The sequence below is a fragment of the Anabrus simplex genome, chromosome 7 (assembly GCF_040414725.1).
Source record: "Anabrus simplex isolate iqAnaSimp1 chromosome 7, ASM4041472v1, whole genome shotgun sequence".
NCBI lineage: Eukaryota > Metazoa > Arthropoda > Insecta > Orthoptera > Tettigoniidae > Anabrus > Anabrus simplex.
Genome location: NC_090271.1, coordinates 137,291,042 through 137,315,445, shown reverse-complemented (window position 1 = coordinate 137,315,445; position 24,404 = coordinate 137,291,042). Strand labels below are relative to the sequence as shown.

Below are 24,404 nucleotides of genomic sequence, written 5' to 3'. Positions count from 1 at the left end.
CAATAAGGCTAAACCTTCATCACAAGTGAACAGTATTTGACATTGTATGACATTATTTAATATTAAGAATTTCATTTTTTGTCCGTATTGACTCGAGATTTACAATGCTTAAAAAGTTAATACATTAACATAATAATTCAATTAAAACATCATATGTTTATTTAAAATATCATGGTATACATTATGGGACTGGTTTCGGCATCCATTAGTGCAGTGTAAAATGTATGCTTAGCATACTATACTAACAACAAATTATATGTACATTAAAATGTGGCTAGGTGACAAAGACCAATTATTCTGTAGAAAATAATATGTCTTAAAAAAATATATATATTATCTTGTGCGTCCAAAATTATTGGGGGTGATTAAAATTGTCTATAATTTGGCCTAGCAAAAATACAAGGATGTCCATATAAAACTGATTGTTAGTTCTTCAAAACATCTACCATGTTGATACACAATTTCTAGAATGTTGTTCTTTGGTTTCTCATTTACACTACACGCAGTCACATCGAGCTAGAGGTGAGTTTCATATATTATTATTTTCTTTCTAAACTACCGCGTTTGACTCTCGGTAACTTAATATCTATATTCGTAATTCCTTTTTTAGGTCCGTGCTGGTTCGAGATCAGGTTTAATCTGCCCAATTCCACCTGGCATTGAAATAATATTCAAGATCTCAGCCATAAGCCTCAGCCTATCATTAACTTACTTTGAACAATATTACATAGCAGTGTTCAAGTTAAAATAAAATATAATATATCAAAAACCAGATACTTCTCACAATAGTCAAACACAGACTGTTTTAAAAAACTTTTCAAAAGGAAAGTAAAAACTTGTATATGATATCAACTTTACAGTTATATATTACGAGGAACCACAGAACAACATTCTAGAAATTGTGTAACAACATGGCAGATGTTTTGAAGAACTAACAATCAGTTTTATATGGACATCCTTGTATTTTTGCTAGGCCACATTATAGACATTTTTAATCACCCCCAATAATTTTGGATGCACAAGATAATATTGTGTTTTTTAAGACATATTATTTTCTACAGAATAATTGGTCTTTGTCACTTAGCCACATTTTAATGTACATATAATGACTTAAGATTTGTTGTTAGTATAGTATGCTAAGCATACATTTTACACTGCACTAATAGTATTATATTTTTTATTTTTCTAATATACCTTGCAATCAATATCTCAATGGCTGATGTTGCACGATGGATGCCGAAACCGGTCCCATAATGTATACCATGATATTTTAAATAAACATGTGATGTTTTAATTGAATTATTATGTTAATGTATTGAATAGGTGGAAACCTTTAACTTTATAAGCATTGTATGACTTTGCCATCACAGGAACTTGTAAAAATCCACGAATTAAGTATTTCGTTATGGCGAATACGACTTTGATTTTCGCGTGTAAATATATCATATTCGTAACTGTGCTTCAACATGAACAGTGAATCCAATCTAATGAGTAATAACAATTTTCTACCAGCAATTAAACATTAGAGGAAATGCACCTAGAAAAATACAGTGTCAATTTTACGATTTACAAGCATAGGACACTCACAAGTTAATCGTGTCGGTTGAACTTTCTCGTGTTTATATAGTTTATAAGTGACACACTGAAACCCTGACCGAGTGCCTATTTTGTCATATAAACCTGCTATCATTCGACTATGTGGGAGTTTTGAACGGGGTGATTTCATGGAATTTAAACAGGGTTACTACGCAGGAGATGGAACGTGGCTCAACTTTGGGTTTGGAACGTGGTTACTACGCGGGAATCAAACGTGGTACCATGGGGATGGCATCAGTATTAAAATCAGTATCAGTATTAAAATTTACATATGATAACAATGACATTTACAATAAGATACAAAAGTTGAAAACTAGAAAAGCGGCTGGTATTGATAAGATTTCTGGGGATATACTAAAGACAATGGGTTGGGATATAGTACCATATGTGAAGTACTTACCTGATTATTGTTCGGTTGAAGGAGCTATAGTAGCCCCTGTGTATAAAGGAAAGGGTAATAGACATAAAGCTGAAAATTACAGGCCAGTAAGTTTGACATGCATTGCATGTAAGCTTTGGGAAGGCATTCTTTCAGATTATATTAGATATGTTTGCAATATTAATAACTGGTTCGATAGAAGGCAGTTAGGTTTTAGGAAAGGTTATTCCACTGAAGCTCAACTTGTAGGATTCCAGCAAGATATAGCAGATATCTTGGATCTAGGAGGTCAAATGGACCGTATCGCGACTGACCTGTCTAAGGCATTTGATAGGGTAGATCATGGGAGACTACTGGCAAAAATGAGTGCAATTGGATTGGACAAAAGAGTGACTGAATGGGTTTCTATATTTCTACAAAATAGATCTCAGAGAATAAGAGAAGGCAAAGCTTTATCTGATCCTGTAATAATATTAAGAGGGGAATTCCTCAAGGCACTATTATTGGACCTTTATGTTTTCTTATATTATATATATAAATGATATGAGTAAAGAAGTGGAATCAGAGGTAAGGCTTTTTGCGGATGATGTATTCCGTATAGAGTTAAATAAGTTACAAGATTGTGAGTAACTGCAACATGACCTCGATAATATTGTGAGATGGACAGTACGCAATGGTATGATGATAAACGGGGTTAAATCAGCTTGAGTTTCACAAATAGGAAAAGTCCTCTCAGTTTTAATGACTGCATTGATGGGGTGAAAGTTCCTTTTAGGGATCATTGTTAAGTATCTAGGTGTTAATATAAGATCTTCATTGGGGTAATCACATAAATGGGATTGTAAATAAAGGGTACAGATCTCTGCACACGGTTATGAGGGTGTTTAGGGGTTGTAGTAAGGATGTAAAGGAGAGGGCATATAAGTCTCTGGTAAGACCCCAACTAGAGTATGGTTCCAGTGTATGGGACCCTCACCAGGATTACTTGATTCAAGAACTGGAAAAAATCCAAAGAAAAGAAGCTTGATTTCTTCTGGGTGATTGGCGAGCCGAACCCGCCCTGGGATATCCCAGCACTAAAAGCCATATGACATTTCATTTCATTTCTGGGTAATTTCCGACAAAAGAGTAGCGTTACAAAAATGTTGCAAAGTTTGGGCTGGGAAGAACTGGGAGAAAGAAGATGAGCTGCTCGACTAAGTGGTGGGAATAGAATTTCAAGGATAATTGAATAAAAACCACCTATTCAATACTTTCCACGTTTAATGTGGTTTGAATCTACATGAATTTATGTAGACTTATTAGGTCAGGTACATGTTTCACCCATTATTTTGGGCATCTTCAGCCTGTAGACAACTTTTAGGTCAAGGTTTGGGACCTTTTAAACCAATATACACAAACCAATATTGGTTTATGAACTTTATCAGGAAAGAACTTATTGATTTTTAACAAAAGATAATCGTTTCATGTTAAAAGATAGACAATTATAAAAACTGATTTCATTTCAATTAGCCAGGAGTCATTAACTTGTTCAGATAATATTTTAATTTGATTTAATGCTACGAGTCAAAAATAATAGGGAACTTATTCATCAAATTCTCAAGCTGAATAAATTAAGTTTTAAAATCTATCCATTATTTCGCTCCGCATCTACCTCTCTCTGTACGGCTCCGTAAGGACCATACACCCCTTTGCAAGATTCTCATGCCCATATCTTTAATTTTTCCTGCTACAGAGAGAGTAAATGTAAACGATGGCGCCCAACGTGGGGCTCGAATGGAGTTGCGCCAAGTAGGAGAATAACAGATCTACCTCGATCAGAGTTGCGCCAAGCAAAAATAAAAGGACTAGATAGCACCAAACACAAAAGGACTAGATAGCACCAAACACAAATAACATGGAAACATTCTTAGGCCTTACCTGAAGTTACAGCATGACTTGGATATTAGCGCAAGATGACTTTTGACTTAACAAAATTTTCGTCTAACCACTTGCATATAAAGATGATAGGCATACACCTACATTACTAATACAACTTTAAATGTAATCTCAACCTCAACATGGATAACTACGTAGCAGCAATCGAAGCTCTTAGGCTCAGCATCAACGATCAAAATGCCAAAATAGATAGGGCTATCACGCAAGTAGCTCAATTAAACATGCAGATGTCACGAGTCTAATACTCAAATTAATGCAAAAATTGACCAATCTAATAAGCAAATGGAAGAGTTAACTGTTAATGTTAATAACACCCTTGAAACTAGGTCTGCTGAAGCTCAATCTGCTTTAGAGAAAAGTTTGCAGAAGCAGACAAAACTATTAACATCAGGCTTAATGAATCTAATGCTAATATGGAACAAAGATTCAGAGAAGCAGGCATTACAATGGAAAAGAGATTTTCTGACTCCAGTGCTAAAGTAGAAGCCAAACTTAGTGAAATGAATCACCAATTTATTGAAAATTTAGAGTCTCTTAAGGAAGAAATAAAAGCCCAAGTGATATAGTCCATAGACAAAGACATCAAAGCTGTTCTTCCTTCAGTACAGTCATTTGCTTCGGAGTTAAAAGAACTTAGATCAGAATTCTAGGAGTCGCACAGCCACATATCTCAAGCGAAGATTAAAATGGCTCAAATTGAAGAAAGTCTCCGAGATTCTTTCAAGTAGTACAGAGGAAAAATCAATAATGAGATAGGACTTATCAAAAGCACACAGGGAGAATTTGATAAACACTTTAAGGACAATTAGAAAACACCCATGTGAAATTAGCAGCTTTCTGTAAAAACGTTAAAGACATCAAGACAGAACTTTGAACCGAAATAAAAACTTAAGACATTGTAATACAATCCAAGGTTGAAAGTCTTTCTGAGGAGGTTACCCAACTTAAGCAAAGAGATACCTATTTTTTTTTCTAGTTGCTTTACGTGTCACACTGACACAGATAGGTCTTATGGCGACAATGGGACAGGAGAGGGCTAGGAGTGGGAAGGAAGCGTCCGTGGCCTTAATTACGGTACAGTCCCAGCATTTGCCTGGTGTCAAAATGGGAAACCACGAAAAACCCTCTTCAGGGCTGCCGACAGTGGGATCCGAACCAAAGAGATACTTTGTTGTTTCTATCAAGCCCTAACACTTTGAGGGACATGCCCAATACAACTACTCTAATTTAAAGTTCAAGATGATAAACTAGCCAAATTTTCGGGTGGAGATGACTACACTGCTTGAGAATTTTTACACATCGTAGAAGATTACTTTCAAAATAACAGAAAAAGTTCAGATAGACAACTCCGTACTGTCGCGAAAATAGTGGAGGGTAGAGCACTTTCTTGGTTCATAGCATTTAAAAGTAGCTTTCGTACAAAGATTCCCAGCAAGCACTTCTAACGCGTTTTTTGGGATAGTGAGACCCAACACTTAGTTAAAATGCAACTTTACTCTAGGAAATACAATACTTCTGGCAATACGTCCAAGTATTCAGACTATTTTTTAATGCAACTTAAAAAGAAGCAATTCCTAGATCCTCCATTGCCAGATAAAGAGCTTATCCAAGTCATGACGTTGCAATTTCCATCGCACTTACAGGAGATACTAGTCGCTGCCAATATCCAAACATTGGAACATTTAGATGCCACTTTGAAAACACTGGACACAGTGAATACCCAGTCAGCTCCTAAAAACAACAGGATTAGAGACGTTACTGCCAACTCAACTGAGGTGAAGGCGCAAGAGAGAAAATACGAGACCAAGAGAAGAGAGGAGGAATAATACAACTACTCCTACTAGGTTTCGTGGCTTCCCCAGACGTCAAAATCAAGACAGAACTCCCTACAGAACCAAACCTTCCTGGAGAAGACCGGATGAAACTCCAGAAGGGAAAAGGAACACCAGGAGAGAAGACGTAGAACAAAGATGGAGAGAAACTCAAGAGTGTGGGAAAGAAAGGAACAGACCATATGATTATCCTGGAGCGACTTCTCTGGAATTTAAATGACACTTTAAATCACAAGAGAAAACCAACCAGGGTGCCAACACAAAAGATGCGGAAAAGAAACCTCCTATTTTGCTGTGAGAAGATTGCCTGAAATCCAAGGAGAGGACAACCAACTAACTACGTGTACCACTGAAATTAATTATTACCATGTGGATGATCCAGAAGTTCTATATGAGGACATTCAACAATTACGACCAACGATTTTACATTCATTGTCAGTGATCACTGTCCGTATTGGAAATTTAAACGTGACAATGTTAATTGACTATAGAGCGCAAGCATCACTCATTTCCGATAAATTAATTGAAACTTTGAGTAACAAGAAAGACGCTTAACTTATGCCAGTTGCACAACTGAAAGTTAGAGGAACAGTCCCAGATAAAAATGTCAAGTGTAAAATGCAAGCTTTTACTGAATTTTTTATCAATGACAAATTATTTGAATCAAGGGTAATGAATTTCATGTTGTTGGTCCGTATTGAACTGAGCTCAGCTTTCTGGTAATTTCACGTATTGAATTTAACATTATTTTATGATCCGATTTCATGATTAAACACAAGGGAACCATAGATTATGATGCCAATTTTATATGCCTACGTGATACAGATTCTGTAGAGCTACAGCTGGTGGATCGTGGAGACATGGAAACCCAAGAAGTAGGAACCCTTACCAAGGAATCCAGTGGTGACTAAAATACCTGCAGAATGCAAGGATGCACCAGCCAAAGCAATAGTGATTAAGAAGGGTAATCCTGAAGACGACGAAGATAATGTCCATTATTGGAGAAGATTCCATAGTCGGCCCAGAATATTTCATATCCGTAACCAGTGTGGCTGAAGATCCAGAACTTTCTGTCCAATTAACAAAGGCAAGGCAAGAGATGTTTAACATTTATCCCGGAATATTCTATGATAACCCAGTGAAATTAAGGGATTCGAATACCACTTTAAGGTAACAGATCATTCCCCTTATAAGAAGACACCGTATCCTATGGCTGAGAAGTTTAGAGACGAGGCTAGAATCCTCGTACACCATGAAGGAAGATGGCATTATTTCACCTTGAGTCGCTCCTTATATCAATCCATTGGCAATTGTTCATAAACCTGACGTTAACATTAGGATGTGTCTAGATGCTCGTGCACTCAACGAGAGGTTGATCCTGGAGTATGACCGTCCTTCTCTGTTGAGAGATATTATCAGATGATTTCATGGCAAAAACTTTTATACTTGTCTTGATGGTACTTTGGAAGCTATCTACAACGCCTCCAACCTAAAAAAAATATATTGAAAGGGAAGCATAGGAAAGAAAATCCTTTGAATATTCTTTGTTCACTGAGGGAGCAACATGTACCGGGAACCATGTATGGTCTGGAACATAATTTTATTTAATGGAAGTCAGTGCAACAGGACAAGCCTAGCATGCGAAGTAGTGCAACGGAACGGCTCGGGCATGCATACAGCAAGCAAGCAAGCAAGCTACGTCACGCAGGAGGGTGATGCAACTACCACGTGAACACCACCTGATATTGTCGAATATACTAGAAGAAATTTTATTAACTTTGGAACCCACTGAGATATCAATAATGAGATATGCCATCGTACAGCCCATTCTTTAAAGGTAAACATACGGCAAATTTCAGTAATATCGGCCTACGGACTTAAAGAGTAATTAAGATGTAAAAAAACTTGATTTTTCCACGAGGAGAGGAAGCTGACTTCGACAGCTTGGTATAAAAGAACGGGGTTCTGCTAGGTCAAGTCAGTTCAATTCTCAACTCGCTGGCGTCATGTAGTCATGCTGTCTCACGTGAACGGGTCCGCGAAGACATCACATCGTACGAACTCTACGGTAAAGTTTTCGATAAGACTTATAAAACAATAACTCGTGTTGGAATTTAGAAACTTTTCGAGTGATATGATAGTAACTTACTAATTTCAAAGTGTTGTCAAAGACTTATTATATTTAATCACTTTACAGACTTAGTATTTTCAACTGCAAATCGAACAAATTTAATTGATTTAAACTTGTATTCATATTCAAATGAAACTGACTTTAACATTCATGAGAAATTAGCGTGTGAATATTAAGACGATTTTCGAGTGAAATAATTGAACATTTAATCTGTCAAACTAATCTATTTCATAATATTACCTTAAATACATAATAACTATTGGTTGAAGTTTCAATAAGGCTAAACCTTCATCACAAGTGAACAGTATTTGACATTGTATGACATTGCCATCATAGGAATTTGTAAATATATGCAAATTAAATATTTCGTTATGGCGAATACGACTTTGATTTTCGTGTGTAAATATGTTATATTCGTAACTGTGCTTCAACATGATCAGTGAATCCAATCTAATGAGCAATAACAATTTTCTACCAGCAATTAAACATTAGAGGAAATGCACCTAGTAAAATACAGTGTCAATTTTACGATTTACAAGCATAGGCAACTCACAAGTTAATCTTGTCAGTTGAACTTTATGGGCTTATATAGTTTATAAGTGATACGTTGAAACCCTGACTGAGTGCCTATTTTGTCATATCAACCTGCTATCATTTCGACTACATGGGAGCTGGAACGTGGTGACTTCATGGAATTTAAACGTGGTTACTACGCGGGAAATGGAACGTGGTTCAACGCTGGATTTGGAATGTGGTTACTACGTGGGAATCAAATGTGGTACCATGGGGACGGCATCACAACACCAGCTGCCAAGGACTTCATATGCTGTTCGTTGAACCACATTTTTCTACATTTTCAGTCCTGATATCCAGATAATTCAGGTGATATGAGTGCCTCTCAAACAAACTTGAGATTTAAACAGACTACCTTTATTACAAGTTGAACTTTAGAATCAGTGATTTCATTCATAATTCAACAAACTATTTTGCTCATTAGAATTCACATTATATTTTATAAGTTTTGAATGACAATTCTAAAATAGAATATAGCACAGAACTTTAGAAGAAAAAAATTAAGATATTTTGAAGTGTTAAAATATTAAAAAGACTGGGAAAATTCATTTTTCAAGTGAAAAGATTTTGAATTTCATTTTTTGACATTTAAATACCTGAAGGACTTTATGAACTTTATCAGGAAAGAACTTATTGATTTTCAACAAAAGATAATTGTTTCATGTTAAAATATAGACAATTATAAAAATTTGATTTTATTTCAATTAGCCAGGTGACATCAACTAGTTCAGAAAATATTTTAATTTCATTTAATGCAAGTCACAAATAATAGAGAACATATTTATCACATTCTCAAGCTGAATATATTAAGTTTTAAAATCTATCCATTATTTCGCTCTGCATCTACCTCTCACTGTACCGGCTCCGTAAGGACCGTACACCCCTTTGCAAGATTCTCATGCCCATATTCTTAATTTTTCCCTGTATGATACTGAAACGCTTCTTTCATCTTGTGAAGAAATAAGCACATTTATGAACATGAAACAGAAAGAAGTGACAGAATTTGGAGACAAAAACTGGATGTGGGATTTAGCAATACTCACAGATTTAACACAACATTTAAATATTTTGAATAAGGGATTACAAAGGAAAGACGTGCTTTTAAATGAAGTGTATAGTTACGTGTTAGCGTTCCAGAATAAATTGAAATTATTTTGACACCAATTAGAGAAGGGCACGTTCCCACACTTTTCATGATGTACTGAGTTTCAAGAAGTGAACTCAAAATAGTTCAGAGACATAGGATTGGTTTATTAAGTTTACTGACCTACTGAAAAATGAGTTTGAAACCAGATTTGAAGACCTGTCTGTGAATGCAGAGAAAATTAATTTTTCTAAAATCCACTTGCAGTTGATGTCAGTGATGCACCTGTGCAACTACAGAACAAATTAATTGAACTTCAGTGTTGTTCCCAATTAAGGGACAAGTTCCTGGAAGGAAATTTTATTAACTTTTACAGGGCACTTAGTAATTTAAAAATTTCTGGCTTTCTTAAAATTTGCAAGAAAATTCTTGTGTACTTACATTTGTGAACAAACATTTTTAAGAATTAAGTTTATAAAATCAAAATTATGTTCCTGGTTCAGTGATGAACACCTAGTTTCCATTCTGAGAATGGCTGTGCCAAATCTATCTCCAGACATTCAACACTGTTACTTCAAGCGAAGGCTCAGGCCTCTCATTAATTGGTAAGTTTATCCCAAGTTACAGAGTATTGTTTACTTTTCTCAGTTTGTTTTGTATTGTGATTAAGGTTATTGTTTATGTTGCCAAATAGCTGAGTGAGAGCTTGGTTTGGTTAATTGGTTGGTGACTGAAGAAGGGGGCACCTGGGTGTGTGGATATATTTGTGTTAGGGAAGGTCGGGAGGGGGAGAAAAAAATGTGGCCCCCGATACGTTTAGGAATGTGTCATTCAGCCCACCCGCAAATTCAGTTGAGCACTCCTGTTCTAGACGATGACGAAAATAAGTGTTATTGAAGATGATGTTATAGAATATATATATTCCCTTCGTGGTTCAGATGAATTTACTTTCACATTGGCAGAAGAATTAAAGAGATCCTGGGGATGGCGAGAACTGGAAATCACATCAATACACAGAGGAATCTGCCTTTCTATTGAGTAAAAAATGGTATTTACAATACCCAGTCAGCCAACACCAGTCAGAGTCAGGTCTGGAATCTGGAAGGACTGTCCAGAGAATTGAAAATCACTATCACTTGCAGAGAACGAAAGGTATTTATATGCAAAACCATATGCTGGAGTTGTGCCCACATTTTCCAGTGAATTTTATAGTAAAACCAAAAACCAAAAGGTAGAAATTTTATTTTTAAATGTGACCTCTTTTATTTTATCTCGTTACCAGAGATTACAATGCTGTTTTAATTTGCAAAAATATACTCACGTATTGAAAATAAACCATTTCATTGATTTCATGAGATTTTAAAATTAATGGTAAGTCTGAATGTGTAAAAGGCTTGTTTCTTTTGCGGGGTACTCACTGCCTCGATGTACGGTTAGAGTCTTTGAAACATAGGTGTACAGTTCCAGTGTTAAGAAATGTAACTCTGGGATCCAAGCTTGTCAAAAACAATATACTGGTAATTAGGTTCATACAGTTTCCCATTAAGAGAAGCTTTACAGTGGCAGCTACAAGAAATTGGCAACAGCAGTAATTATAACAACAGGCTTTTACACATGCTGGAGGTGATCTATCTGTAGCATCGTAAATGAAGTTTAAGTATCATATTAAAAATTAAATCTTACACTAATTTGAATATCTTATGAGAATAATGACATAGACATACCTCATAAGTAAGCTTGTCCCTGTTGTTAAACAACATGAGAACACACATCTGATAGGTTGACACCTGGATGATATGCTTCCTAGGACCACTACTCCTTTGTGAAGAGACAGATACTAAGCTTGTGGATGAACTAGCCCCATCCTTGCCTTCTCCCTCTTCCTTACGAGGACCATAAAAAACAGCATTGAGATCTGATGATCCAAGCTGAGGTTGAAGAGTTAGTTGACGACCACTATGCTTCGCTAGGTAAAACCTATGACACACAAGAACTATAATTATAATATAGTGAAGCAGCAAATAAAAAAAAAAAAAAAGAAAAAAAAAAAAGAAAGAAAAAGCTACATTCAATTTTTATAGAACATGTACATTTTTGTTACAAGTTGCTTTATGTTGCACCGACACAGACAGGTCTTATGACGACGACTGGACAGGAAGGGGCTAGGAATGGGAAGGAAGCAACCATGGCCTTAATTAAGGTACAGCCCCAGCATTTGCCTGGTGTGAAAATGGGAAACCACGGAAAACCATTTTCAGGGCTGCTGACAGTGAGGTTTGAACCCACTATCTCCCGAATACTGGATACTGGCCACACTTCAGCGGCTGCAGTTATCGAGCTCTGTATTTTTATAGAACAAAGCTAGATAAAGCACATATTATAGACAGCACGACTCTATATTCATACTTTTCTATATAACAGGCAAATTATTTCATACAGATATCACAGAGTACTATCAGTTTCTCCATAACTATGCAAGGGAAAGTAGCATCCTTTTCAATGAAGCATTTTACAACTTCATCTTTGAGAATCATCACTCAAAACTAGTCCTAACACAGACAATTATTGTTTCTCAACCAGATAAAAATTTGAAGGTAGTGTGTAAAGAACATGTTAACACCAAACATTCAAGAACAGGGGTGACAAAGGCAACAAGACCAAATATTGCGATAAACTAACTACTCTTTAAGTACACAGAGAAGGCCAGTGATGTTGAATAGTCTTAATATGCTGTAATGTATACTGATAAACAGCTGCAGTCACAACCATACTAGCTTCACAAAATTAGTGACAATCAGATTCGGAACTTCCTAAAAGATTGTCAACAACACTTTTAAATGTTAGAAGTCTTCCAAGTATTTTAGTTCAAAACAACTTGCACTCTTTTATTCTGTTAAAACATTAAATTGAACAGCTTAAATGCTTGGTCAGTTAACTGAATAATATACGTACAGTTGAAACACATTACTATTGCCAACCTCCATAGCATAGCCCATGAAGTAGGTCACAATGTTCTGAGCTGGTGTGTAGGGTATATAAGGGATACAACAGGCCCTCTGCACACATTTTTTCCCTCTGATTAGTGTTATATAGAGGATGGTTGCCTAGTTGTACTTCCTCTTAAAACAATAATCACCACCAGCACCACCACCACTCATTGTCCTCACAGAAAAAAGGGATGCATTTCTGAACTGCAAAGTTATCGACTTTTGTGACAAAGGTGGCAGTATTTCCAAAACTGTGTATTATACAAACTGTTTGCATGTTGCTGTGGAGTATCATGAGTGAACAAATAGAACCATTGCAAATAACTGACATGGAAACTTTTGATACAACGTGCCAATGAGACCAATCACAAGGTCGCCAGATACAAGCAGCTTACAGACTAGAACTTAATTCAAAATTAATATTAAAACAATTTACAATATCATATATATATCAGATCAGGATCATCCTGCTATGGTAACGTAACAGTAGACAGTGACTGTCTAGCCGAAGGTCAAGCGGCCATTACTAAACTTTACATGTAAAGGGAAGGACCAATGGCTACAGCGAGAAGAGTCTCTCTTTCAAGGCCAGGTAAAACCTTTGTGTAGGAATTGACACATAAATTCACCAGAAAGGAGAACATGGTCAACTGTTTAGATAACAGAACAAGATCCCAATCCCAATGGCAGATGAAACGGAAGAACCTTCTCCTATCAGCAGCATCTGTACTTTAGCAAAGTGGTTGCAAAAGCTGCCTGTACTCCTGATGAGTGGCTTGAAGTTACACATGACAGTAAGTATAAAATGCCTCAGAGTGGTGACCTCACCGTAACAGTAGCCTAAATATGAGTATGGCTCTTCTAAACTTGCCTTGGAAAAGGTTAGGACATACACTGCAAGCAACACACAGTTCCTTGGGTGCTGAAGGAACGGTGAAAAATGGACGACCAGTACCCAACATCATGAAGATGGGCATAATCAACCATACGACTCACAGGAAAGGCATAAGAAGTGGTGGATTTTATGGAGAAGGGGGGTATAGAAATGATGGGGTTGAGTGAAGTTAAATGGAAGGGGAAAGGAAAAAGAGAATGAGGAAAGAATATACACCATACTAGAGTGGTACCCGAGAGGTGAAAAACAGCTGGAAGAGTATGTGGATATGGTAGAGTACATCAGTGATAAGATAATAAAAATTAGATGGAAAATGAAGAATGAAATGAAGAACTTCATACAAAAGGGTAGGCACTACAGACAGGGAACAAAGAGGAGGATATCGGAGAATTCCTGGAGAAACTAGAAAAGGAGATAACTGATGTGGAAGTAACAATAATGGGAGACTTAAAGACACAGGCGGGAAACAAAAGACAGGGAAAGGAAGAGGAGTAACTAGTTTCAATTTGTGAGAGGAATGGAATGATTATGAGCAAAAATGGTTTTGAAAGAAAAACAGCAGGAAAATTTACAAGGTGATTGGGGTGACAGAAGAAAGGAGAAATTGGTGCAAAGGACAAATTGCAGACAGTTGAGGATATAACAGCTTTATCAGGAGAAGCATTTGATGGAGATCATTGAGTTGTGATGATAAAAATGGGAGTGGGGAAAATGGAAAAATTAATGGAGATAAGAGGTAGTAAAATAAGAGTGGAAATTGAAGGATAAGAACATACAGGAAGAGTTTCTGGGAGAGACTAAAACAACAAATGCCAGTTACTGAAGTAGGAAATGTGGAAGATAAATGGTCCAACTTTAAAAGGGCGTTTGTAAGTGGAGCAGAGAGTGAATATGGTAGAACATCGACGGGACTGAAAGAAGAGGTGATACCGTGGTGAACTGAGGTGAGAGAAGCAGTGAAAGAAAAGAAGAAAGCACGACGATAATGGAATAGAGATTTTTTAAAAAAAACAATAGAGCAATGAAATTAGTGTGGAAATGATGAAGGCTGCTGGACCTTTTAGACTACAATAGCAGTACATAGACAGAAGTAGAGGAAGCTCTCCATAAGATGAGAATTGGTAAATCAACAGGAGCTGATGAAGTTACAGCTGACATGACTAAAGCTGCTGATCCACCAGGAATACAGTGGCTGTATAGAGTTTTCAGAACAATATGGAAGGTGTTACGAAAATTTGGTTATGTTTATTTGCTCTTGGCCTCAAAAATGGTGGACACTGGCAGGATATCAATGTTTTACTTGGACTCGGTGGTGTGTGATGCCTGATGGGACATTGAAGACAAAAGGGTGATGTATAATGGCGGTAGCCATGTGTATGTATCATGTTTTGTGTCGTGTGCAATAAATAGTATGTTCTATCTTTGTGGTTAATACTAGTTCAGTGAATTAGTCCCTTAACGAAACAATATGGTGACCCCGATGTGATAACGCGTACAGTAAGAAAAGTTGCGATAGAATACGGTACGTAAGATTTCTTTTGTCAGTGAAAAATACCGGCACACGACCATGGAAAGATTAGTGAAACAACGTAAACCTATTCGGGCGTCGTTTACAAAGGTGTATAACGAACTAATGCGAAGTTTAACTAGTGAAGTAGTTGAGCTGGAATCGGCACAGAAGATGCTGATGAAATTGGAGAGGTTAAGTGCTGACCTTTCCCCACTAGATGAAAAAATATTAGAACTAACATTGGAACAAGAGGACGATGTTTATAACCGTGAGTACAAGGCAATTGAAACATATAGAGACAATTTAGACGAAGTTAAGTTAAAGATGACGAATTTATGTACTGAAAATGTAGGCATAGTTAAAGATCACAGATCGGATATTTCATCTACAGCTAAAAAGAATTTAAAATTACCTAAGTTGGAACTAGCCAAGTTTGGGGGGGAAATAAAGGATTGGCTCGGATTCTGGAGCATGTTTAAAAGAATCCATGATGATTGTGATATAGAATCTGAAGATAAATTTCAGTATCTGATTCAGTGCACTAAACCTGACAGTCGAGCCAGAGAACTGGTAAATAGCTTCCCTGCCACTGCCGAAAACTATCCAAAGGTTATAGAGTGCATGAAGGAACGCTTTGGACGTGAAGATCTTTTGACCGAGTATTACGTTAGGGAGCTTATTGGGTTAGTCATCCAGAATGTGTCCCATAAGAAAGATAAATCAGGGATAGCTGCTTTGTATGATACACTAGAGAGCAAGTTAAGAGCATTAGAATCCATAGGTGTAACCAGGGATAAATATGGGTCAATGTTGTTCCCCCTCATAGAATTGTGCTTACCTGAAGATGTTTTAAGGGTATGGCTCAGAAATCAATCATCAGGGAATGAAGATTTTATCAGTCCACATAAAGATAAACTGGAGACTCTTCTTAATTTCCTCAAACGTGAAGTGGAGGGAGAAGAAAGGATTACCTTTGCGCAGGCAGGTTTCGGTATAGCCGATAGGAAAAAACAAGAGAAGCAAAGAGGGAAAATTTCTGAAGACACATCGCTACCAACTGCAAGTTCATTGTTCTCTGCAAAATCTGATGGCAAGAAGCGAAAGTGTGTGTTTTGCAGTAAACCACATGAGAGTAAGGACTGTCATCTTGCTCAACAAATGAGCTTGGAAGAAAAGCGTAACAAGCTAGCAAAAGAAAACTGTTGTTTTGCATGTCTGAAGTTAGGGCACAGAGCCAAGAATTGCAAGGCACACACTAGATGCCCCTTGTGCACTAACCCTCATGTTGTAATTATGTGCCATAAACTAAATGTGAAAGGGGCTGAAGAGAAACTTGAACCTAGAACTCAGGAAGGTGGGGAAAACCAGAGCAATATCTCCATGAACATTCAGAGTGCCACAAAGGAGGTGTTTCTTCAAACATTGTGCATTAAGCTGACACATAAGGAGAAACAGAAGAAGGTCCGAGCATTGATAGACAGTGGATCCCAGAGATCCTACATCTTGAAGAAGACGGCTGAGGAAATGGGATACAAACCTTTGAAAACAGAGACGATGATTCATAAGTTGTTTGGAGGCGCTGAGACCTGTGAAGAAGACCACCATGTGTACAACGTAGAGGTGAGCAGCTGCGATGGTTCATATAGTACAACGTTGCAGTTAATCGATCAGAGGGTAATTTGTGGTAAAATGCCAAAGTTGAAGTTTGGGCCCTGGATGAAGGAGATGAGAGAGAAAAGGATATGGCTCTCAGATGTGGGAACTGATCCAGCTGACGTGGAAGTTCTTCTAGGAGCTGATGTTGCTAGAAATATTTTGATGGATGAAATGCATAAGCTTGAATCAGGATTGGTAGCCGTTAAGACTGCGCTTGGCTGGACAGTGACAGGCAGACTGAAGGAAGGGGAAAACGACACTCTAGCTCCATATACCTCCTCACTGTTCATTCAATTTGCCTCGATAGCTGACTTATGGAACTTGGATACCATAGGCATATCTGATCCATTGGAAAACAAATCGAGAGAAGAAATGGAAGAAGCCGCACGTAACTACTTACAAAATACAGTAAGAATTAATGGCGATGGCCGATATGAAGTTGTGTTACCTTGACTGGAGAGCCGTCAGTATCTACAGAACAACAAGGAGTGAGTGAATGAGGACATCATTGAAGAGGTTCCAGAGGAAGAAAACAAAGATCGATGTTACTACTTACCACATCGAGGAATATTTAAAGACAACTCTACCACTAAGGTGAGACCAGTTTTTGATGGTTCCTGCAAGTCAAAGGATACGCCTTCATTGAACGAGTGCCTTGAGAAAGGACCTAATTTGCTACTACAAATCCCCACACTTCTTTTGATGTTTCGGAAGAATAGGATAGGGGTGATTTAGGATATTAGAAAGGCTTTTCTTCAGATATGTGTCCAAGAAACGGACCGTGATTGGTTATGCTTCTTATGGTGGAAGGATTTAGAGAGAAGAGAACTAAAGGCATTTCGACACTGCCGAGTAGTATTTGGAGTGAACTGCAGCCCATTTCTGCTGGAAGCAGTGTTAGATCTACACTTGAAACATAGTACAGACTACCGAGAGACAGCTGAAAGGTTGAGAAACTCCTTTTATGTCGATAATTGTAACACTTCTGTGGACAATGAGGAAGAATTATGTATGTTTATGGAAGAATCTACTGCATTGCTGAGAAGAGCATGGTTCGATCTTCGTAACTGGGAGCACACATGGCTAAATTCTTCTGAAAGAGATTCATCTGCTTCTGAGGTAACTTCAGTGTTAGGTCTTTGATGGAATAAAGCAAGAGATGTTCTTTCTTGTGAACAAATTGATGTGTCGAGGATTGGTGAGAAGATCACTAGAAGGAATGTATTGGCTGCTGCCCAGAGCATCTTTGACCCCATTGGTTTTACTTGCCCTGTCTCTATAGTACCCGAGTTGCTTTTTCAGGAATGTTGGTAGAAGAAAATGAGCTGGGATGAAGAAACGGAGGACGAAATGAGGAAAAAGTTTGAAAATTGGCTTCAAGAACTGAACGTATTGCCTGATATTAAAATTCCTAGACAAATAACACCTTGTGAAACACAGGAATCTTGGAGCCTTCACACATTTTGCGATGCAAGCGGCGTAGCATATGCAGCAGTTGTATTCCTTCGATCACAAGATGGTCAGAATTCAAATTTAACACTCTTACAGGCAAAATCTCGTGTAGCACCTCTGAAGAAAACTACTATTTCTCGGTTGGATCTCTTAGCTTGTTCAATTGGAGCTCATCTTGCTTCCTCCGTAAAGGCAAGTTTAGGAATTGGAGATCTTTCAACTTATTATTGGACGGATTCGACAACAGCGCTCTGCTGGATCAAGAGGAAAGAAGTCTGGGGAACTTTCGTGGCCAACTGGGTGAAGGAAATTAAACAATTGTCGAGCCCTGATAGTTGGAATCATGTGCATGGAGTGAATAATCCGGCTGACTTACCCTCCAGGGGATGCTCCGCTACCAAACTCCTGATGTCGAAATGGTGGGAGGGTCCTCAGTGGCTGAGATGCCCCAGTCCTGAGTGGCCTGATGAAGAAAAGGTCAACGAAGAGAAAAGTAAAGGACTTTCTACTGTTTTAGTTTCTGCGAAACCAGAAGAAAAATGGTATCTTCAATATTTTTCAAAGTACACGAAAGTTGTCAGGATGACAGCTTGGATTTTGCAATTCATCCGCAACACGGCCGGAAAGAGAGGATGACACACTTCAAAGGAACTTGAAGTGGAAGAGTTGCAAATGGCTGAAAGGAGGCTATGGAAGATTGTGACGCAAGAGATGCTTGGAGAAAAGGAGCAGTCGTCCCTCAAATCTCCCAATGTGAAGATGAATGTGGGCTACTTCGAGTCAAGACGAGGTTAATAAGAAGAAAGGATGAAGAATTATTTCTTACTCCCATTCTGATACCTGCAAACCATAAGCTAGTTCACATGATGATCATGGAGAAACCATACCTGCCAACTTTTAGAAACCAAAAATAGGAAGATTTTTTTATTCCTGGATTTCATCACATATATTCCACCACGGTCTAGGTGAAAAAAGGTCAAGATAAAAGGCATACATATCTACAGTTACAATGCGAATTGACCGTTAAATTTCAAATCTTAAACTACCAAAACATAAAAATGGTTACAAGAAAATGTACCTTATCATTATCATTTATGACACTTAAACGAATAATATTTATGTCACACCGACACACGCAACAAAATGCATAATATCGTATTTTCTCGCGTAATTAACGCACTTTTTGACGAAAAATAAGGCGAAAAGTTCGGATGCGTAAATTATTCAAGGAATTAAGATATTTACAATTCATTTACATTTAAAAGACACATCAAATATAATATAAAAACACAACTGGTTCAACTCGTTTGCGGTTATCGTCATTTGGCGTAAAATTCCGGAGTGAGATTTTTCCTGAAAATTCAAATAGGGTACATCAGGTAAGTTAGACACGTGGGATTGAAGTACCGACTGGAAAATATTCTTCCCATTATGAGCTGACAATACGACCTGGAGTGAAAACATGAACTAATAAAAGTACAATTCATGTAATGCCATAACAATGACATACCGACAAAAAAACTGTCCAACACGAGAAGGGCCGGGCATCGAAGGAGGGACCCTGCTACATTACCCCAAACCGTTTGTATCCAATCTTGTACGAGTGACGTGTCCATCCATCCTTCTTCTTGAATACGAACGTGGATCACTCGCGGAAATTTTGCTTTGGGCATTGTTTTTCGTTTTAGATCAATGTAAGGTGTGAGCTTTCTGAGATCAGCTGTTATAGCAAGCATTGCAGTACATCGTTGTTTTTTGCTTCCGGTAGCGCGTACGATAACACTGTATGATCCTTTCTTATCGATTGTTCGACTTTGTGGCATATGGAAAATGATTGGCGTCTGATCTGCGGTTTCTATAAGGGAGATCAAATATTCCTCACTTTACGCTTCTCAATCACAAAACGATGAAAATGGTTTAAATCATTCGTCATTTTTTGGCATGATGATGTTCTTTGCTGAAGAGGAAGTCCATTTCTCTTCATAAAATTAATCAAGACTCGGCTAACCTTCAAATCCGAGACACTGATTCCATGTGTAGCGGTTATTTCACATTCTTTAAAATACTGCATTTCGTGAGAAATTGCTTATCCAACGTTGCGTCACAAAATCATATATTTAAGCAGATCCTTCTCTACTTGCGGAAACTTGCCGCTTTTTGGCCGCGAAATGCTTTGCGAGACATGTTGGCCGCTTGACGTGCAATTCTGTTACCGCGGTTTCATTTGGGCATTGAATACTCGCTGCCCTCTTCCCGTATGTTTCGGTGTAACTGATCACCGCGAGTTAGTATGATGCAGTATTACTCGAATACTGTGGACTGACAAACAATTTTGAGATCACAGAATGTCCCGTACCCGAAACACTCGTAAAACTAGTGCAGTGGGATTTCCTGCCGGCTAATAACAGCACGTTGCCCTGTATCTGGAATGCCCGCTTTCGCAATAGGAAGCCTGCTACTTGAGTAGTTGACATCTTTATTTCGAAACGCATCCGGAGCTGCGTGATGGATGTTTGAAGTTGTGGGGGCGTCAAATACGTGAACATTTGTTTTTTTTTTTTTTTTTTTCCACTTTGGACCCAAAAATAGTGGGATGCGTAAATTATGCAAGGGCGTTAATTACGCGAAAGAATATGGTAGTTTCTTTATCAGACGGCAAAATGAACGGAAATTTATAGGTATCTCTGAACACTTGGAGATAACATTTGTTATATTTTTGGCCTTAACGAGAAAATGAACTACCTGAAACTGTCACCGACACAACCCACTTAAAAACATTCAACTCATTAAAATGATGCACTTAAATACGCGAAACTACCACATACAAAACAATTCTATATGTCCCATACATTATTAACATACGACTTTGGCAGTGGGGGAAAGCATACAAATGCAAGAAAAAAAAGGGGCCTAAAACTCCGACAAAACTACGCACAGAAACGATGTTAACAGCGCGCGAACAACAATAATAAACTCATTCTTTCATCCCGATTAACTGAGTCGCTAGCGCGCGCAAACCTGTCTTGCTTGCAGGACAATTGCCGCCCCGAATCCCCAGCTGTATAAAGCGCACACGCTGCTGTGGTGAGCGGGAAACACGATACACGAAGGCGCAGGACGAAATACTCACGAAATAAAGTATCAAATAAATACTCTTGAAAATGAGGTTTCGTAAATTACACAAACACATAAGAATTTATAGTAGGGGAAGAGTATTGGCCGTACTAGAAGTTATATTGGTCAAAAATAGGAAGAAGTAAAAATAAATCGGAAAATCGGAAGACGAGTTAAAAACCGGAAAGTTTCCGGGTAAATCGGAAGGGTTGGCAAGTATGAGAAACATTTGGAATTGTCTCATGCTGGAGTACAGGTTCTGCTCTCTACTTTGCGAGAGCGGTTTTGGATCGTCAATGGTAGGAGAACCATAAGAAAGGTGATTTCTGGCTGTGTTAAGTGTAGAAGATACCAAGTGAAAGGAATTACCACAGAGGTCGCACCATTGCCTGAGGATCGAATTCAAGATGCTTCTGTTTTTGAGATTGTAGGGGTGGATTTGGCTGGCCCATTACATCTCCGCGGGGGTGAAAAGGCGTGGATAGTGATATTCACATGTGCTGTTTACAGAGCTGTACACTTTGAGCTCATCAGGACTTTGTCTACTCCAGGGTTCCTTCAAGCGTTACAAAGATTTATTGCTCGGAGAGGGAGACCAAATGTTATTTACAGTGATAATGGAAGGAATTTTGTGGGAGCTGAAAATGCGTTCCGTGATCTTGACTGGACGAAAGTGAGTGTGGAAGCTAGTTGTCTGAGAATCGCTTGGAAATTCAATCCTCTCACAGCTGCATGGTGGGGAGGCTTTTGGGAACGTACTGTTCAGATGCTAAAGAAGTTGTTGCGATGAATCTTAGGTCGTTCTTCTTTGGATTACGAGGAACTGTTGACAGTATTAATGGACACTGAAGCAGTTATTAATTCCCGACCATTGACTTACTTATCTGAAGACAGTGATGATTTACTAGCATTGACTCCAGCAATGTTTCTTCAGGATATTCCTAGGGTGGGAGTGCTCGATATTGATCACATTGATCAGATAAGCCACGGAAAGAGATTCAGATATATGCAGCATCTGAGGACAGAATTACGCAAAAGAGTCAGGATAGAGTACTTAGGACAACTTAAACAGGGGAAAGGTCAGGCGAACCCTCGTCGAGAGTTAAAGGTTGGGGAAGTAGTGATCCTTGGAAGTGACGGAGCACGTAGAATGGACTGGCCTTTAGGAAGAGTGGTTGCTGTATATCCCGAGAAAGACAATGTCATCAGGGTGGTCAAGGTGAAGACTGCTGGTGGTGAGTTGGACCGGCCTGTGCAGAACATCTATCCACAGGAAGCAACTTCCATTACTGAGTGGCAGAATGAAGAAGAGGTCCAGGAGAAGAGCCCTGCTGTGCCTGTCTCTAGCAGAACTGTTCCACGAGTGGTTACTACAAGATGTGGGAGGAAGATACGAATCCCCTCTCGTCTCAGTTTGTAGATTTTTCTTCGCTTTTGTTTTGTTTTGGTTGTGAATTTAGTGGTTTTAATCATGTGATTAAAAGGTGGGAGGATGTTACAAAAATTTGGTTATGTTTATTTGCTCTTGGCCTCAAAAATGGTGGACACTGGCAGGATATCAATGTTTTACTTGGACTCGGTGGTGTGTGATGCCTGATGGGACATTGAAGACAAAAGGGTGATGTATAATGGCGGTAGCCATGTGTATGTATCATGTTTTGTGTCATGTGCAATAAATAGTATGTTCTATCTTTGTAGTTAATACTAGTTCAGTGAATTAGTCCCTTAACGAAACAGAAGGATAATGAAATACCTGAAGATTGGACAAAAGGGATGATAGTTCCTATCTCCAAGAAAGGGAGTAGAAGGAAAAGTGAAAATTACAGAGGCATTACCCTCCTATCACATAGCCTTAAAAATTATGGAGAACACTGAAGCCAGAGTAAGGGATATATTAGAGCCTATCTTAAAAGAGGAACAACATGGCTTTAGGGCTGGAAGAAGCACAACAGATCTGAAATTTGCTTTGAGGATGTTAGCAGAGAAACACTTGAAAAGAGGAAAAGACCTAATTATTGTGTTTTTGGACCTTAAAAGGGCATATGATAATGTTCCTGGATCAACTACTTGGAAAGGTCTTAGAAAACTTGGTGTACCAGAGTACCTTATTAGGAAGATCCAAATGCTATATACTAATTGCAAAAGCTGTGTCAGTATTGGAGATGGCTCAATACAACCAGAGGAGTACAAGGCAGTGCCTTATCACCTCTTCTATTCATAACAGTTATGGATACCATTTTAAAGGAACTAAAAGGGAAAGGTAATAAAGATCTTCAGGCCCTGGTGTTTGCAGACGATGTGGCAAAATGGGATGAAACAGAGGAGGGAGTGCAAAATAATCTGAATGCATGGTGTAAGAAGTTTGATGATTATGGGATGAAAGTGAACCCATAAAAAACAGTAGCATTGAAAATCAGCAGACAAAATACAGAATGCAACATAAAAGTACAGGACCACCAAATTGAAGTAGTACACCAATTCAGATATTCACGAAGTGTAATGGCTAGTAATAATAGAGCTGAGATAGAAATAACAAACAGAGTAACCAAAGGCCAGTAACCAGTATCATGGGATACTATGGGATGAGAAGGCCCCACAAAGAACAAAAATGATCCTGTACAAGTCATATTTCATTCTCATCCTTACATATTCTCTGGAAACCTGCACACTAGCATCAAAGGATTGTAGTAGGATTCAAGCCTGTGAAATGAAATTTCTTAGAACTGCCCTCCAAAGACACAACTTGATCATGTGAAAAATGATGAGATCCGATCTAACCTAGGTCTAAATGCATCGATGGAGGAAAGACTTAGGTCATCTAGACTTAAATGGTTTGGGCATGTTAAATGAATGAATAGCACAAGGATACCACGCGCTTATTTGGAAAAGAGAATAACAGGTAGAAGACCAGCTGGAAGACCAAGAAGAAAACGGATAGACCAACTGAGGGAAGACGTGGAGAGAAGAGGATGGAATTGGAAATCTGCCATGGACAACAAAATCTTTTTGAATAGGCAACTTCGGAAGACGCTCGTTTTCAAACACCCTACCCACCTCACCAGAAGGGAAAAACCGATGACCGATGATGATTGTTAAAGTGCATATGGAAACAGAAATGTGTGCCAGAAGACTGGGGAAAGGGAATAGTAATACCAAATTTTAACACAGGGACAAAAAGCCTCCATGGCTCAGGTGGTAGCATGCTGACCTCTCACTGATGGGTTCCGTCGTTCAAACCCCGGTCACTTCATGCGAGA

The 24,404-nt window shown here is 38.3% G+C and overlaps 1 protein-coding gene across 1 annotated transcript in view; it reads right to left on the bottom strand.

Annotated features, from left to right (window-relative positions):
- The window catches only part of Cul3 (cullin 3), a 332,171-nt gene that overhangs the window by 101,318 nt on the left and 206,449 nt on the right, over window positions 1-24,404 (bottom strand). The window contains exon 11 of the mRNA XM_067151333.2: window positions 11,258-11,510. Coding sequence (XP_067007434.1) covers window positions 11,258-11,510 — 253 coding nt within the window. The remainder of the gene's footprint in view (window positions 1-11,257; window positions 11,511-24,404) is intronic.